This window comes from Astatotilapia calliptera, chromosome 1 (genome assembly GCF_900246225.1).
Source record: "Astatotilapia calliptera chromosome 1, fAstCal1.2, whole genome shotgun sequence".
NCBI classification, from domain to species: Eukaryota; Metazoa; Chordata; class Actinopteri; order Cichliformes; family Cichlidae; genus Astatotilapia; species Astatotilapia calliptera.
Genome location: NC_039302.1, coordinates 21,467,684 through 21,485,744, shown reverse-complemented (window position 1 = coordinate 21,485,744; position 18,061 = coordinate 21,467,684). Strand labels below are relative to the sequence as shown.

The 18,061-nt window shown below is 38.9% G+C and overlaps 1 protein-coding gene across 1 annotated transcript in view; it reads right to left on the bottom strand.

Annotated features, from left to right (window-relative positions):
* LOC113023476 (heterogeneous nuclear ribonucleoprotein C) overlaps nucleotides 1-6,698 on the bottom strand; it is a 40,336-nt gene extending 33,638 nt beyond the window's left edge. The window contains exons 1-2 of the mRNA XM_026169505.1: nucleotides 6,476-6,698; nucleotides 2,301-2,376 (exon numbers count right to left, since the gene is read on the bottom strand). Coding sequence (XP_026025290.1) covers nucleotides 2,301-2,376; nucleotides 6,476-6,497 — 98 coding nt within the window. The 5' untranslated portion in view covers nucleotides 6,498-6,698. The remainder of the gene's footprint in view (nucleotides 1-2,300; nucleotides 2,377-6,475) is intronic.
* Nucleotides 6,699-18,061: the final 11,363 nt, after the last annotated feature.

The window sequence follows — 18,061 nt, the reverse complement described above, 5'->3', positions numbered from 1 at the left end:
ACCATAATGCTAAATTCATTTCCAGGGAAGAGAACAGTTGTGTTTAATAAAACCAAGATGACACAACACGTGTGATGTTTGGTTTGAGTTGCAGGGCAACTTCCTTACATTCTGGTCACTCAGACGCTCAGGATGTTGGACATTTAACCATCAAGAAACCAGTTGCTCACCAAAACTACTTGTAACTAGTTGCCAAATACAAATAGAAAAATAAATAAATAAATGCAGTAATGGGCAGCCACTGATTTTTCCTACTCGCAAGGACACTGCTGTCCTATTTTTCCTTTAGTGTGACTGAGCCACTACACGCAATTAATCTTCTTCACGCTGGGTGAAAATTGTTTGGTGGTTTGTGCTATGTGGCTAGAAAAATGACCACATGACCACTAAGGGTGAGAAAAAGGCAGTTTTTCATCCTCATGTTTTGTGACAGTTAGTTAGTACACCATCATGCATTCATGTACCCTTAAATGTGAACAGACTCAAACTAGTTTGAGTGATGATCAAAACTCTGCAAAAATAATTACATCCACAAGTCTGTGCTGTAAGTGATATATGTCAGTATAGTAATCTAAATTGTTTATCAAAACAATACCTGCTTATCATTAGAACAGCATTGTCCATAAATACGCTGACGTGAAGATTAGCATCAGGCTTAAAGCACCACTGCACATGCGTCACAGAGCGACCCGCATGACTGTAATCATGTTTTTTGCATGTATTAACAGGCTGGATGTGTCCCGTGCTTAGTTTAGCCTGCTGGATGTGTCTATAAGCCTCAAACGACCACAGAAATCCAACGTCCTCTGCTTTAAGTCTATGTCATTTCTGCAAAATATCACGGAGGCTATATCAGGCTACATTGGGGTTGCTACCTCAGGTGTTTTCCACTGGGTGTTAGTCATCGTGAGTATGTGTGTTGTATGACTAATCTCATTAATGCATGCAGTGCTGTTGAATAACTGCATGGTGGAATGGCTGAATAATGTTTGGGGGTTCAAGGTTTAGGCAGGGCTGGTTAGAGGGATTGGAGCAGGGAGCACAAGTAGAGAGCTGGATTAACTGTTTTCAAGGACATGCTGTCTACATAATACATAATGACCCATATTGCACTATTTTTACATCTATACACCACTCTAATATATGATGAAACCAACAGAAGGACATCAATACAGCTGCCTTGAATTGAAAATCATCAGTGTGTATTGTGGAGCTGGAAACACATGTGGAGGCCCTGTTGCACAGAAGATAGAATATTAATGAGATTTTCTGATTGAGACCGAGACAAATAAGTTGGCCTCAATATCAGTACATCTGTTAATATTCATTTTCTATTCTTGTTTGCATTCCTAACCTACTTTGCAGTATTTTTTTTTATCCTAGAGTGGACGTCCGGCAACATATTTTAAAAATTAATGTTTTTCTCATCTTAGCTTCTTAAATGTTAAAAAAACACTTTTGTATGCTTTCAGAAACTATCATTTAATTTGGGAATTTGGTGACTTTTTCTAAATTTCTTGGACTTTTCTATTTTGTTCCCCTTTGTTTTAAATTAATTTTGAAGGACATACATGGATTTACAGAGTACATACAATGAGCCATTACCAGTGAGTGCTACAAAATGAGGATCGACTCAAACTTAACAAAAAGACAGTACTCTCTGTGGTTTGTGCTAATAAAAGGAGCTTTGGCCTACAGAGCCGCAGCCAGAGAAAAATCTGCAGTTCAAAGAGAGAGTTCGAGTTGAGTAATGAAGCCATGAACGAATTCAAACAAGCCCACACACTGTCATCTCTTCCACTACCCCTCCAACTCCCTTCCCCAGCCATCTGAGCACAGAGTTTACGTTAGTGTAGCTGCACACCGCAGTATTGAACTGTCAGCAATAAACAGTAATCAGCTCCAATCATATGTGTGCACTACATCAACAGATGGATTCAAACATTGACTGATGGAGACAGCACCTCTGGCCAAAATCAATAGCAGCTTACATACACTGGTATGAAGCTAATAACAAATAATGCTGCATTGATTGGAAAGCTGAGGTGCAACCATTGAGTTACAGATAAAGGGCTGCAGCAAATAATAGAGCGCATGATTATCTCTGAGTGTGTGGGGGATAGGAGAGTGTTCCTGTGTGTGTGTGTGTGTGTGTGTGTGTGTGTGTGTGTGTGTGTGTGTGTGTGTGTGTGTGTGTGTGTGTGTGTGTGTGTGTGTGCTTTGTGGGCTTTGTGGGTGTGTGAGCTTTGTGGGCTTTGTGGGCTTTGTGGGTGTGGGGTGGTGGGCGGTGTCATACTCACCCATAAGTGGTGTTGCTGGCCCTCTTACTGGCTGCCCTAGAGCGGCTTGACTTCAACTCTCCACTCATGCTCATGTCTGCATGAAAGAGCAACCAATTAACTTTGTACTGATACAGTAAAGAGCGACATACTGCAACACAACAAAGAGAGAGTACAAACACACACACACACACACACAGGAACCTCCATTTTTATTTCCTGTCTGCAAGGATACATTGGAAACTTGGCACAACCTCTAAAAAGCTCAACTGAGCTCTGATCTCACTCTTTCTCTCCTGCAAACACTTTTATATACATGTTTGTACTAGCCATTTAACCATAAACCATCTTGATTACAGGACACACCAGCAGCTCACTGCTCTCACTGTGCTTGCTCTCTTGTCAATTTACCAAAGGTGAGTAAAAGACAAAACAAAAACAGGCAGAAGGTAAGCAGCAAAGAGACGGGGAGAGGAGAGAAGTCCAGTCTGACATGGACAGATGGGTGGTGAATGGAGTGTGACTGGGCCAGCTGCACATACACTCGCACAGCATGATTGTCAAATGGCTGGAAGCGACAATTAATTAAGTATGGGTTTGAAAGTGTGAAAAGAAATTTAGACATACGTATGCGCCTTTACCTCCCAAAGTAGACATAGTATTTTCATGAAAAAGTGACTACATCTCCTTACACTAAAAGGACAAAAGGCCTACACATTATCTTTTAAATATAATGGCTCGGCATTGTGTGCCAGGAAAACAAAACTGAGTTTTATAATGAGTTTGCTGAGCAACAGGATGACTGTATGATTGACTGCGTGATGAAGCCATTACACAGGAAGAGAGGGGAGGATGCTGCTGAGCACAGTTGTGTCGCTCAACAGGAGCAAAACCTCAGGAGGTAATCAGAGTGCTATCAGAGTAAACAAAATCCTATATACACCACAGTTAGCTCCTCCTTTGCAGACTTCACATCTATGCCCATGCATGTATGCACGTATATATATGTGTATTATACTTTGTTTTGTTTTGGGGGTTTTCTGTTCAGAGGTATAGTTTCAAAAAACAAGGCAAACTGCGTTTTGAATTAAAGTGACTTCACATAAATGACAACTTTTTTTGGTGAGCCACACACAGATTCTGCCCTATAGTTGGCTACAGAAACATAGAGGCCCATGAAAAAGAAGTGAACTCATAGTGTTATAAAATACTCCACCCTGCTCTAACTACGGTGAACGCAAAGGAAAAAGTGATTCATGGTTGTTGTGATGCAATATGCATTTTTTCCCCTTGCAAATACCAAACAGTCTCACTTTAAGCAGCTACATTGTGCATTTATTAGAGCTATAAAAAAATAATAACTTGTTTGAAAGACACTACTATTGTAGGCCTTTGGATAAAATCATCTGCTAAATGAATATAATGCAGACTAAAGAGTTTTGAGGACATACATATAGTATTGTGGATCATATGTCAAAATTGTAGCTTTTATCATGAAAACATGTTGCAGATTACAACCACTATGTTTCACTACTGTCATTTATTATCCATTTATACCATCCATTTTATTGGAGGGCAATCACAAGTAGACTATTAGTTTAGTTTTATTTCTATTTTTGCTTCTAGTTTAGATGACAGATTTAAGAAAATATATGGTTTAAATATAAACACATAATTGAAACATTACTACATCATCACCGTGTGGTTAGAAACCGTACAGACAGCAATTCTGCAATACGTGCAAAATTGGATTATTTTCAACGAATACTAATATTTCAGCCATAACAAGATTGTGTAGTGATTCAGGACTCATTTACAAATCCATGACCAGCCTGAGAGATTCCAGGTGCAAACTGGCAGGGAGATATAGAACTCAAACGGCAGTATAATCTGATAGACAGTTATTTCGTAAAACTGGCTCAAAGAGCATCAGAGGACACAGCAAGGTCACATGCGATCAGCTGTAATGGGTTATAAAGCCTCAGCCTCCGCCACAGTCCATCACTATGCTTTGTATCAGCGGATGTCAGGCTGACTGCCAGAGTGCCGCTTCATACCCAGCCAAAGTTAGAGCCAGCTTAATCACACTACCTGGAAACAAAATTACATAGACACAATGTGGAAAAGCTTTTCTTATTCTGAGTTTTCAAAGCTAGAAGGAGCCTAGATTTCCCCTGAAGATCCCAGTCAATCAGCACCCACCCTGCTCTAATGAAACCTTGGACCTGGATCAAAGTTAGGAAATAGGAATCTGTGTATTCACCTCATTGGAAAACACTGAAAGTTGCTTTAAGAGTCTGCAACACATGCATTAAGGGGAGTCTGTGCACAGCACTTACTTTATTTTCACAGATTCTTTTTTAGCAAACAGTCTGAACGCACACACACACGCACACACACACACACACACACACACACTTGAAGTCACGGATGTGTGGGAGATTGGATAATGTGATCAGATAAAAACAGCTAAATCTGCCGTCTTCTATCATCATTTTTATTTTCATCCCAATTCTTCAATTTATCACGCGTTGGGCTGAACCGCATCCCTAAATGTTTGATGTATTTTTCAGTGTAATTTGATTCAACATCTTAATCGAGTAACTAACTTCAGAGCAGAACGCAAACGCTTGAGCTGCAGACTGACACTGAAATTTTCAGAGGCATTTAATTCAAATGGAATATTTGGTAATACCGTTCGCACACTCACTTTGCTTTTCTGAAGCGCTGCATCCTAAAAGTAAAAGAAAAGAGAGCGCGTATGGCTGAACGCTTTTGCAACAATCATTTAAACCAGGACTGCAAAGCTGATTTCAATTTAGCAGATTGGTTAAATTACAAAAGAACCTTGATAAAAGATTAAACTACAGTAAGATATTTTCTGCTCTTGTATTGTTCTTTGTCTGTCCTTAGTGCCTTTTCTTTTGATCACTGGTTATTGGCTTTACTTAAGCCTACTACTTATTCTGGACCAGAACAAATTTGTCAAGGCACAGTATACAGTACTATCAAGCAGCACAACCAGAATAGCAGAAATTAACATTTTATTAACCTAAATTTGATTTAGACTTACAGTTGATGATATCATTGTGACTGTAGGATCACATAAATCCCCCTCACTTGTCATAAAGCTTATTAATTAATTCACATCCTGGTAGTGTTGACGATGTCTAGGTATAAGTGCAGCGTGTGCAGGTCTTGTCGACATGCCGAGTCTCTGCAACCATGAACACTTAGTTTCCACTCACAGATAAAAACACGAAACTGTGTAACATAAATTATTACTTACAGCTCTAAGGAACAAATAAAAAACAGGAAATATACTGTTTGTTGGCATGGATACATGGTAAGTTGAGAGAGATGCTAGTGTGCTAAAAACCACGTCTCAACAGTGAAGCAGATTGCAGCATTATAGTGAGGGAGACGACAACAGTGACTTGACTTTATTTTTGCACTGTGGAAGTATTCAACAGTTTAAGATGCGTTTTACTTTCACTGTGGAGTCTTTTAGTCTATACTGACCTTGTCTGAAGCCTCTGCTTCCCCACCAGACAAGTAGCTTTGAGAACAGACTGAGGTTTCCAAACTAGTGTGGAAGTTGTGAGAAGATATTGGCACTGTGCCTGCATGGTAATGTAGTCTTATTAGAAACTGTTCATGGATGCACTGTTCACTGTTGCAGATGAAGAAGAAAACTAAAGAAATCTCAATCCATATGGAGAGATGGGTATTACAACATAATTAAGCTATAAGTCATTTCACTAGCAAAAGCCTTTGTATCCTGACTAGACCATGTGCTGACCTTGCCAATATGAGAAACACACTTGGCTTTTGCTTAAAGGTAAATTTGCCTGAAACACCTCTTAATGCATCACAGTGTTTAACATCCTCAAGTCCAGTGTCTCCTATATTACCACAGCACCTTCTGATTGGACTAATGTTTACGGACAGGGAAAAGCGAGAAAAACAGCTCTGAGGTACAAATGTAGAGAAACCGGAGCTTCAGGCTGAAGTGCACAGATGAGCACACAAAAGCTGAAAAGCTTCCAGGATGAAGGGGGAAAATGGCAGTGGAGAGAAAAGGAATGAGAGGAACAATGGCAAATACTGTCTTTCAGAAACACCGTGGTGCATGCAAACATCCACTAAAACAGGCATCATCACACATACACAAGGAAACACTTCGGTATACTCACATCTTGGACTGAACAGGGTCATATCAGGGATGCAGAACAACCAGAAGACTGTTGAGTGGAAGGACTAGCCGAGGATTTCTTTCCTTCTGTTTTATAACTCTCTCGTCTTATGTCCTCACTCTCAGACTATGTGCGCGGTGTTGTTTGCGTGTACGCGCGCCGGTAAGCGTGTGCTCAAAATACTGTTTGGCTGACTGCTGTGATACTACTGAGTCAGTGACAAACCAGCTAGAGAAGCACCAATGGGATGTACCAAATTTGTTATTGTGGCAGGGGCGTACGGGAGCACTGGAATGTTCCATTAGCTGGAAAACTGGAAGGAGGGTAGGATGAGTGCGCAGCTGCTTCTCCCCACAGCAACAGGAGCTTTGGCAGGAGCTTCGGGCTTACAAATTCAAACCAGGCGAAAAGGAAGCTGCTATAGTGCATGTAGTGCGTGTGTGTGTTTGTGTTTGCACTTTAATGCATGTGTCAAAGAAGAGCAGAAGCCTGAAGGCACAGGTGTGTGTTTGTTTCACTTCACATGTGCACTATACAGAACTGTAGTCTCTACTGTATATAATTAGCACGACTAAAAGTAATGCAATAGGGAAATAAATTTTCCACAATCAAAGGACAAAAGTGACCTATTTCCCATAGTTTCCCGTGTCATTAACATGCAGTTGTCTGCTAGGTTTCACCTCTTTTATGATTTTTCATGCTTTCAACTGTTTTTCAGGTCAATTTTGGTGCATTTTAATACAATTATCTGTCAAATAATATGCTTTGTGTTGCCATCAATTCTATTACTGGCTCACTCAAGAAGTCTGGCCTCCTGGTTTTGGCAAGTGAAATTCCATTTATTTTCCATTAATTTTCTGCTGCTTATCCAGATTCAGGCCGAGGAGACAGCAGTCTGAGTTGAGAATCCCAGACTTCCTTCACCACAGCCACCTATTCAGGCTCATCCTTCTTATCCGTAATCTCTTCATGGAGTCCTGGGTCTGCCCCAGGGCCTCCTCCCTGAAGGACATGCCCAGAGTAGCTCACCTAGGAGGAGGCATCCTAGTCAGTTGCCTGTACCACCTCAACTGGCTACTTTCGATGTGGAGGAGCAGCGGCTCTATTCCGAGTCCCTCTCAAATGACCGAGCTCCTCACTCTATCTCTAAGGGAGAACCCAGCTAGTCTTCAAAGGAAAATAAATGTAAAAAATAATAATAAAAAAGAATATGATTCACTTTGGATCTCGCCCCAGTCCATCTGTCAATCTAATGTTCTCCCTTCACTCGTGAACAATGTTGAATCAAATCCACAAAACACATGTAGACTGGTTGGACAAGTGCAGCCTTGAATATCATCGAGATTATAAGCTGGTCCAGTGTTCCAGGAAAGTGAAATTCCAGTATTTTATTGTATGCTATTAGTGTGGTGATTGGCAAATATGATATGTTTGAAGTCCATGGAGCAGCTTGCTAACCAGAGTAACTTAGCATGCCAGCCTCTTATTAAAATGTTGCCACTTTGTCTTAAAGAAAAACAAAATCATCTGTAGCTAACATGCTAATACAGCTTCAAAACAGGGCTCCCTCAACCAATAAATTTAATCACTGCAGTCATGCCCATCTTTTATATACAGTTTATAGTACACACACATTATGTGAGTAAACAGAAAATAAAACAGGAAACGATCATATAAGTAGTGACTTTATCTCTACACAAAACCTATACTGCACTGGAGGCAAGTTACATGTAAAACAGCTGAGAAAGTAACCGAAGATTTCATTGCAATCCTAGTAATGTCCCATTTCTCAGCATTATTTCCATCTCTGGGATCTTGATTATAATTAATACTGTATCGCAAAACACACCCAGCAGAATCCTGTTTTGCGTGGTGAAAACTGTGCATGCTGTCTAATCGCTGTTTCACTTTTGTTGCGCGGTAGTTAGAGAGCGAATACACCTGAGGGCGTTTAATCTTTCTAGCTCCCGAGGAGGGGGCTTTCATGTGGGGTTTGTTTAATTAGCTCCTTTAACTACCAACACAGAGTGAGACTGGCTGCAAGCCAAACTTTAATCTTAGGCAACTCTAAAATGATTATTAGCTCTTTTCACACTACACTTAACCCAGACAAAATTGCTTTATTAAACTGTTAACTCTTGGATAACTGTGTTGTTAAGTGACAAGGAGCTGAAACCCTATAACTTATCACTCAGTAAGGTAGAACAGCACAGTGTATCTTGTATCTTTAGACACTTTTTTATTAGCTGCCCAGTACAAAAACACATAACAGGGTGATTCTAAAAGAGCTTTTATTTGAAAACCTGAAAGGTTTAGGAAAATGGAAAGTGGAAAAGAAGAAGTAGCAAACCTAAGAAAAGGGATTTACAACAGGTGAACAGTATGAGAAAATCATGTCCCTGAAAAATAGGAAAAAAATCCAGCAAAAACCTGACACTGGACCTGAGATGAATCTGGCCCTTCAGCTGATCTGGCTACTGTTCACTGAAGCCTCATCAGAAATGGTTTTAGTGGAAGGATGGCTGTCAATGCCGTTTCCCTTCCTTAACAATGCCATTCTTAAGGAAGGGAACAATTATCATTCCATAAAACCTGTTGGCACTGATTATGAGTGTTGGTTCAAATCCTGACATATATACATATGTAAGAGGTCAGGAGAAAGCTGGAACCGTGGGTGTCAGCAGATGTCTGTAAAACACAGTGGAGGTTCTGTTATGGTTTAGGTCTCCAGTTCAGTTAGTGGTGTTTGGGATCTTGTCAAAACTGATGGAATTATGATCGTAGTACCATGATGGTGAATTTGGATCCATCATGTAACATCATCTGGAAAGCATCTGACTTGAAACACCTTCCTTTTTCAGCATGACAGTGATCCCGAACACCCTGCTAATGCAGTAAAAGCATACCTGGTCTGAAAGCCAGGATTTCATCATTTTTGAAGTAGTGTGGGGTTGTGTTGAACAGAACAAAATCAGCCAAAATATACAGAAAAAAGTACTACACAGTACTGTGATTCAGCCCTGCCAAGCGAGCTACTCCATGGATTTGTCATAATTATAAAATGCATTTATTTATTTTTACATGTGCCTGGTTTAGTTAGGATTTCGCAGCTCTTTCTTTTGTGTGAGAGTCAATATCACAAGTACAGTTCAGAATACTGACCACTACTCAAAATCCAGCGCAATTACAATACGGAAAAAGAGGTAGAGATGATATACAGGAAGCCTGTTAGGGATGGGATACTGCTGTTTTTTTTTTTTTCAGGTTGAAGGTACTTATGGTGGAAGTTGAACTTTATTTGTGTAGTGGTAATTTTAAAAAAGTAGTGTGTGAATAATAGTGTTACGGTGATACACCTACACAGTTAAGTCGAAACTCAGCTATAGGCCTGCAGAAAGAAATTTGTTTTAGCTGACATACTCAAGCTGTGCTTAGCCATCTGAAAAATTGACCACATAGCAAAGCATATGCTGTGGGCTATATACTCTTGATAAACTCTCATGAGGAGGCAGGCACCCATGCTGAGGTTTAGCATGAAGTAGTGACTGAGGTCAAGAAATAAAATAAAATAAACTTTTCCTACATGAAAACTTCTAAAAATACTGTATTTTTGTTGGTTAGTGATGCATCTTGAAAAATTTGTAATAGACTCAAGATTCTTAAATCCTTATTCACATTCATACTGTCATGGTCCCTCTGCCCTCTTGGTCTTAGACCTGCTTTCTCGTCTACATCTGAAGTAGATACTCACACATCTGATATAGATGATTGGTTGTGTATCTTAGACTGCCTAGTTTTGATGCTCTGTTTCCTGGTTACCTGTTAATCCATACTTACCTGATTTAGCCATCACAGATCTTTTGCTGGTGTATCCGCCTTTTGGAGAAACCTACCTGTTCAACTATTGTCCACTAAAGCATACTTACCTGAGTGCAAATTTGTGGATTTTGAGAATACTTGTCTGTACACACCCTTGTGGAGAAACTGCAAAATCCTACATCCATGCCTCTGAATGCCAAAGAAGATTAATCTAAAGCCTTCCTTGTAAAGACAGTTACTACTATCCTGAACTGGCAACCTGTGTGAACAAAACACTCTTACCTGCCAAATCGCCTGGTTGTAATTGGACTTAACTCAGCAAAAAACAAAACAAAAAAAACCCTGAAACTCATTGCTTGAACTATTGTCAGTACTTAGTCACTGTCTGAAAGTGTTCATTAACACCATTGCACTGCGTCCTGCCATCGAGTCTTTTGCACAAACTGTGACACATACATAAAACACAAAACTCTTTTGTGTTTAAAACATGAATTTACAGCTGGAGTCTCAGTTTTCTTTCAATTCTCTGCATTCAAACGCAGAGCCTAAGAATATATGAAAAGAGTTATTTTTTGTACTGACACCTGGATATCAACAAGTCATACCATGTACTCCAGCACAGTTATGAAGCAATTAAAAGAACAGAATTGAACCTTTCAATATCAGTACGTTACAGCTGATGTGGATAACAAAAGAGCATAAGTGAACGCATAGTGCATTCTCCATCTCCCTCTTAAGGTCTCAAAGTCTAAAGCTGGCAATCACCTGCTTGCTTTCAAATGAAACAGGTCTTCATTTATTTCAGCTAAAGCTTCATTCCTTTTCTTCATTTTTTTCTATTGGATAGAAAAATACATAGAACCTACTTTGTTAGCTGTTTCAGAAAACATATACATGCAACAATACTAGCAAATACTTTGCACTGTTTAAAAAATGGGAACAATAATAATAATCTGGTCCTTTGCAAGTCTTACCTCAGTTGGATAAAAAAAACATAGCATCTTACACCAAATCAGTTTATTTATGCAACAAGAATTAAGTCAGAATGCAGAAGCAGTCCTGTGAAAACTAAGTAAGTTTAGCTTCCATACGAATTAAGAGGCGTAGAAGCAGCTAGGTGCTGATAATCGAATGCATTTAATTAATTCATCATAACCAAGTGTGAGTATCTCTGTAACAGCAGACGTTTGCTGGCTTGGAGGAATCACATGTGTGTTAGCATAGAGTCAAGGAGAACATCAGTGGTAAATGTAAAGAATCAACAATTGCCTATCAGTACTGGAAGGTACATGGACATTTACAAAGAACCAACATGTGGACTGACAAGTGGAAAGCAAGAGTTTCCAATTTTCCTAGAGGAAGTAGCAACAAATGGCAAGGTCAGACTGTGCAACACTCAGAGAAACTGCAAAACAATACAAGAGCCACAGGCCTCAGTTAGCATGTTAAATATTAAAGTTCATGACACTGGAAAGGTTGAACAACTATGTCTCGCTTGGAAGGATTGCCAGGAAAAAAAGTCTCTTCTCTGTAAAAAACAAAATAATGGCAGCAGAGCTCAAGTTTGAAAAAGTGCATCTGAGCAAACCACCCTGTCCTGTTTAGACAGGACAAGAACCAAATGGAAATGTTTGGCTGGACAGCACCAAGTTTATTGAAAATCAGACATATCGTATCAGCACAAAAACCTTGTACCAGCTGTCAAGTACGGAGGTGGAGGGTTGATGATTTAGGCCAGTGGTCCCCAACCCCCGGGCCTTGGACCGGTACCGGTCCGTGAGTTGTTTGGTACCGGGCCGCGAGAGTTGAGGCTCAGGTGTGAAATGTATGTTTTTCAAGGTTTTTATCGGTTTTCAGCGTTATTTTGTTATCGTTTTTATCGTTAACTCTGTTTTCCTGGGTCTTTTCACGTGTGTTATGAATAAATCTTCTTTTTTTCGGTATCGGTACTAGTTTTATTTTGTTGTATTTAAAGGCCGGTCCGTGAAAATATTGTCGGGCATAAACCGGTCCGTGGCGCAAAAAAGGTTGGGGACCGCTGATTTAGGCCATAAGACCATATTGGGATCTAGATATCTTGCAGTCCTAGAGTCGACCATGAACGCCTCTGTATATCAAATGTGAGGCCATCTGTCCAAAAGCTGAAGCTTGACACAAATTGTGTGATGCAACAAGACAGTGGTCCCAAACACAGCAACAGATCTAATATAGAAATCGAAAAAGAAAAGAGTCGAGGTGTTCCACATGGCTCAAAGTCCAGAACTTAACCCAAGTGAACCTTAAGACAGCTGTGCATAAACAAATGCCCAAATGAATTAAAGCAACGTTGTAAAGAATAGTGGTCCACCTTTCCTCTACAACAATGTGAGAGATTAATAAAGTCATATAGAAAACGAATGCTTCAAATTACTTTAAATTATTGTGAGATTCTTCAAGCAACTGAATTATCCAATTATTTACTTTTTCACACTGCTTCTGCGCTTTGGCTTAATTTTTGTTAAATAATCACTCTTGTCATTTATATTCATATTTACAAAGTTTAAGTACTTACTATGGACCACATTATTTTTATGATGTCCTGAAACTTTAGATTAGAAAGATTATAGAAGTACCTCTATTTGACTGAACGTGCCTGTAAAAGAGGATTATATGAGCTGGTCCATCTGTAATAAATACAGGATGAATTAAAATGTTCTCATTTTAATTTACTTTGTTCTGTTATGGGATGACTCGGCAGCATGTCCTACACACACTCTCCTCTCCTGATTAGCCTCTTTTTGTGTTCACACCCAGACAGACAGCAGCGACCAATGCCCAATGAAAATCAGTGTTCAGCGAGGTATTACTGTATCTTGACATGATAATCTTCTTTTTAAATGCACCACTGCACTCTTTCCTCCACCATGGAGCACTGCAGACAGCTCATACATTATCATTGAGTGCCTTTTCTCTTTCCTTACCCCCTCCTTCTCCATGTCACACCCACTGAATCCCCCACCTTCCCCTTGCCACTCTCTCCAGCTTGAGTGTCTCAGTGTGAAAACCTCATTATGTTTTGCTACTGGACCTGCAAACTCAATTGGACAGCAAGTTATAGTTCATGTCTGAGCCAGTGTGTCTGCTATTGTGTTTCTGTTTGAGTGTGGATGCGCATGCATTCATTTCTGTTTTGTGTGCGTGCATGCACCTGTATGTGATCTGTGGTGAATGAATCAAAAGGGCTCCATCACTGTGACAGTCCTCAGGTGGGGCAGTTTTTTTAAGCATTTAATAACTGTGGCAGCCGTGTAATTTGGCTGATGATAATGGCTATGCATTTCAAGACAGCTTTATACTGGCACTATTCAATTAGCTTTAATGCTAACCTTGAGCGATCGGGCTAAACATATTCTTTTGTGCAGTACAAACATTTTATTTATGACCAAACACTGACCAATGCTTCCAGAATACCTATAAATTATTATGAGTTATACTTTAAGATGTTAAAGTGTAAAAGATGGTATACAAAAATCGACAACCTTGGATTGTAATCTTTTCCTGAAAATATAGCCCAGTGTTGTGAGGTTGTAAAACATGAATTTGGACTTTGTCTTTATTGTGAGGAGCTTGAATGTGAGATAACAGTGTCCTCTGTGCAGTTTGATCTCAGTTTTGGATGAGGCCGTTTCTCCCTGGAGCATCTCTCGGACAGAGACCACACACAAAACTGTATGCTGTTTCCAGACTTGTGATGTAGTGAACAAAGAAAAATTGGCTTGACAAAGAGCACAGTAGGTTCCTCAGAGGATGAGCCAACCTATATTGGGCATTCTCTGATGAGTAATTAGTAGGAGGATTCAATTATGTTCAGAGATAGTGAGAACCTGAAACTCAGTTAACTTTGCATTACTGCCTCCTTCCCTGCCTCCTACCGTGAGAGAGCGGAGAGTGTGGCTGAACTGAGTCGCATTCTCAAACAACCCCATTCATCATCCTCCAGAGCCCTATCTTTTTCTGTCAGGGATAGTCTTGTTCACTTGGACTGCCCAGCTGTGACGAAAGAAAAAAAAATTTCTTAACTAACCAGAAACTTCTGTGTCATCTTGAGAGCCTGACAGAAATTAGAAAAGACAGAAAAACAAAAACAACCCAACAAGGAAAATATGAAAGAGACTATAACTATTAAACACACTTAATAAAAACAAATATAATCATATACAAACAAACAAGCAAAAACGACCTTAAGAATTAAGGGAATTTTTATGTAGAGCTTGAGCACCAGCAAAAAAAGAGCCAATTCAATTTGGTGCTGATTTGGATAAATATGAGGGTACTGGAAGTTTGTTTCATATTTGCTCAAAGGGGTTCATACGATTGTTGGTGTTTTCTATGTTTTTTCTGTTTTGCTGTATGGTCTTTAGCTTACAATGTAAAATGCCCTGAGGCAACTGTTTTTCTGATTTGGTGCTTTAAAAATAAATTTCAATTGAAACTGAATTGAATATTTCCATCAGACCAGCACCTTGTGACCAGGTGTCCCCTCAAACAATTTGCATTGATCTCTTGCTATAAAGGGAGGTGTACACAGCATGCCAGCTGTTCTAAAATGCTAGAATATTTCAGAGTAGTTTAATAAACATTATAGTGAATTGATATTTGATATTGCTCCTTTGGCATTTAAGTACTCGGGCATGTGTACATGTCGTCATATTAATTGTTTTTCTAATAAGCAGTTATGAAGTTTGGGTACTGTAGTTATGATGTAAGATTACTCTCTAAGTATCCTTCTGTTTTGGTCTTCTTTGCTTCAACTGGACACAAATTATTGTGTTGTAGAGGACAAAACTTTTTTTTAAAAAAACTTGAGGGTGGCATAGTGAGGATATCATTTTTTTTCACCAATATGACATGTTGCCTGTTTACTGCACAAACTTTATGCATTTTTCTGGATTCATTTATCTTTAGTAGGCCTTTCAGATATAAAGGATAAACTAACTCGTTTAAGTACACAGTACAGATCTACTCAAGCGCTGTAGATTTTCAATTCAATGGAGTTTTATATTTATGTATCAACAAATCACAACAACAGTTGCCTTTATTTTTTTTAAGGTAAATACCCTACAATAATACAAAAAAAACCCCTTTCACAATCAGAGTAACGAGCAAGCACTCTGTGACAGTAGGAAGGAAAAACTCATTTAACAAGACAAGACCTCCAGCAGAACCAGACTTAGGGAGGGGCAGTATTATGCTATAACATGTTAGGGTTGAGAAGGAGACAAAAACTGAAGGTAAACAGCTGACTTTAAACTTATATACATGCCAGAAATTACCTGTTTAAATATTTTGTTTCTATTGATTTTTATCTAGCAAAAGGCTCTCGAAATACAATTTTCTCTAAATATATTTATTTTCCATTTTCCTCATGTAACAACAAAATAAGATAGCTGTGTAAATATACTGTTCCTGTTTTGGTGGTTACAAATAAACTCTGGGTTGAATTTGATTGTGTTTGTCCGTTGTAACAGTTTGTGGGGGTTTTGTAACAGTAACTATTTTTGAGCTGGTTCAACATAGTACTCCATGTATCAACTTTATGTAAACAAAAAGGAATGATGCTGAATGAAGGATTAAGTTCTTGAAAGTACTTAATCAAAGAGCTATATGTGTATACATACATATATCGTAACATATATTTATATATATGTGTGTGTATGTACATTGTACAAGTAAATGCATAGTTATTTATAGAATTTTAGTTTTTCTTCTTAGGAAGGAGTAATAAGACATATGGAGAGAATATTATGTCAGTGCACTCTGGTATATTGCTTGTGTATATTAGAACTCATTTATTCATGATTTTAAGACTTATTTTGTCTGATTTGTCAAAATAGTTCCATAAGAATCAATGTGCTGCAGAAAATATCATCACAAAACCTGGGTGAAGAAGAATGCTATCATTATTGCAAGATTGTTTATTCAGCCAACTTCTCTCCTCTGGGTGTCAAATAGAACAGCTTGTTGTCCAGTACTAGAGTTACCAAGCCATGTGTGAAGAAACATTTGTACCGATGTCTAAATAGTTTAAATGATCTAGCGCTAATCCAATTTTGCATGTCAGTTTGTTGAAAAAGTAAACTAAAAATTAGGTTGCACTAAAGAGGGCCATAGTGTGGTTAGTGTGCACTGTTCATTCTTGGTTTTTGGCCTTGACCCTGTGTACAGACTTTTGTCTAAGACCTCTAAATAATTCAATGAAGTGATATACACTAGATGATGAAACTTCTTCTTTCCCCCATAATTTTAGGATAAAATGTTATGTTACACTAACAGTCCAGTTGGACTATCTGTCTGTGTAGTCTCTCTCACAAGGCGGTAAAATCCTTTATTTAACTTCAGAAAGACTCAGTCTCTGATGTTCTTTTGTAATCTGTATGTAATCATGTTACTAATTAAGGCCATTAGTTGTGAAATGTTCAGCCAGGTGGTTTTTAAACAGTACATAACCAATCATGTATTTCATTTGACCGACATTTTGAAACATGTTGCAGGAATCGAATTCAAAGTCAGCGTATATTTTATTCATTTCATTCATTCATTTTGGGATTTTAACCCGACACTGCTTCAAAAATATTGAAGTTGAGACTTGGGGCAGCTGACAGGATTCCTCTGTTTCTCTATCTAGGTATGCTTTTACTGCATTGGCTCTGTGTTTAGGATCTTTGTCAGGCTGAAAAATGAAGCCAGTCTAACACTTTCCAAATTGCATCGCATGGTAGATCAAAATACTTTTGTGGCATTCTTAATACAACCAATTTTGACAAAGCTAAATTGCAGCCCAAACTATGACAGAGCCTCCACCGTGTTTTACTGATGGCTGTAGACATTCATGGTTGTACTTCTCTCCTTAGCCAGTTATAGAGAAGCACACAATCAGAATGAATACTGTTATTGCCCCAAACGTGTTGTAGGTAACTACATAGCTTCATATTTGCCTAATCAGACTGAGAAAGTGACAAAATGTTCATGTTGACTTTGCACTGGCTATTATTGAGTCTAACTGGTTCGGGCAGTCAAAGCTGCCATGTTGTATTTGGTGCGCTGTTGTTTTTATCCAGTGGCAATGTCAGAATATTTTGTTCTTCAAATGTCAGTCATTCTCATAGGCAGCGACCAGGCCAACAAAAGACCTTAAATGGCGTACTCATGGAGCAAGAACTATATGTGATTCCAGTAATAGGTGTGTGTGCATGTGTGTGTCGTCTTGTCTTGTTATATTAAAAAACTTTGTATCCATGTCAGAAAAGCAGTAATGAGGAAGCAGCTACTCGTTTTAAAACAGAATAATTGCCACTTACTGCTGTTACTTTTTGTCAGGACTAACTGCCTCTTTGACAGAATAACATCTCTATGCTTCCTGGTTATTATCATTTAAGCCTTCATTCTTTGACCAAGACCCGTGTCTCTGTAATAGAAAGTCATTGCAGCAGATTATCCTTTACCCTATGCATCAGTCTCCTTCATCCTTTGCACCACTCCTCATCATCGGCTCCCCTCTGTAGCATTCAGAAAATAATATACTTTTCCCAGTTTGTCAGGCTGCATCACTCTTTGAAGTTAATGAGTCAAAACTATCAGTCGTTTCGCTTTTAATTAGAAAACGGACAGAATGATTACAATTTTAATTGAAGTTGTCATTTTCAATTAAGATATGACATCCTTGAGAAGCCCTCTCGTCTCACAGCCCTTTATTTATTCATTTATCAAGAGCCTCCTGGAGATGTTTCA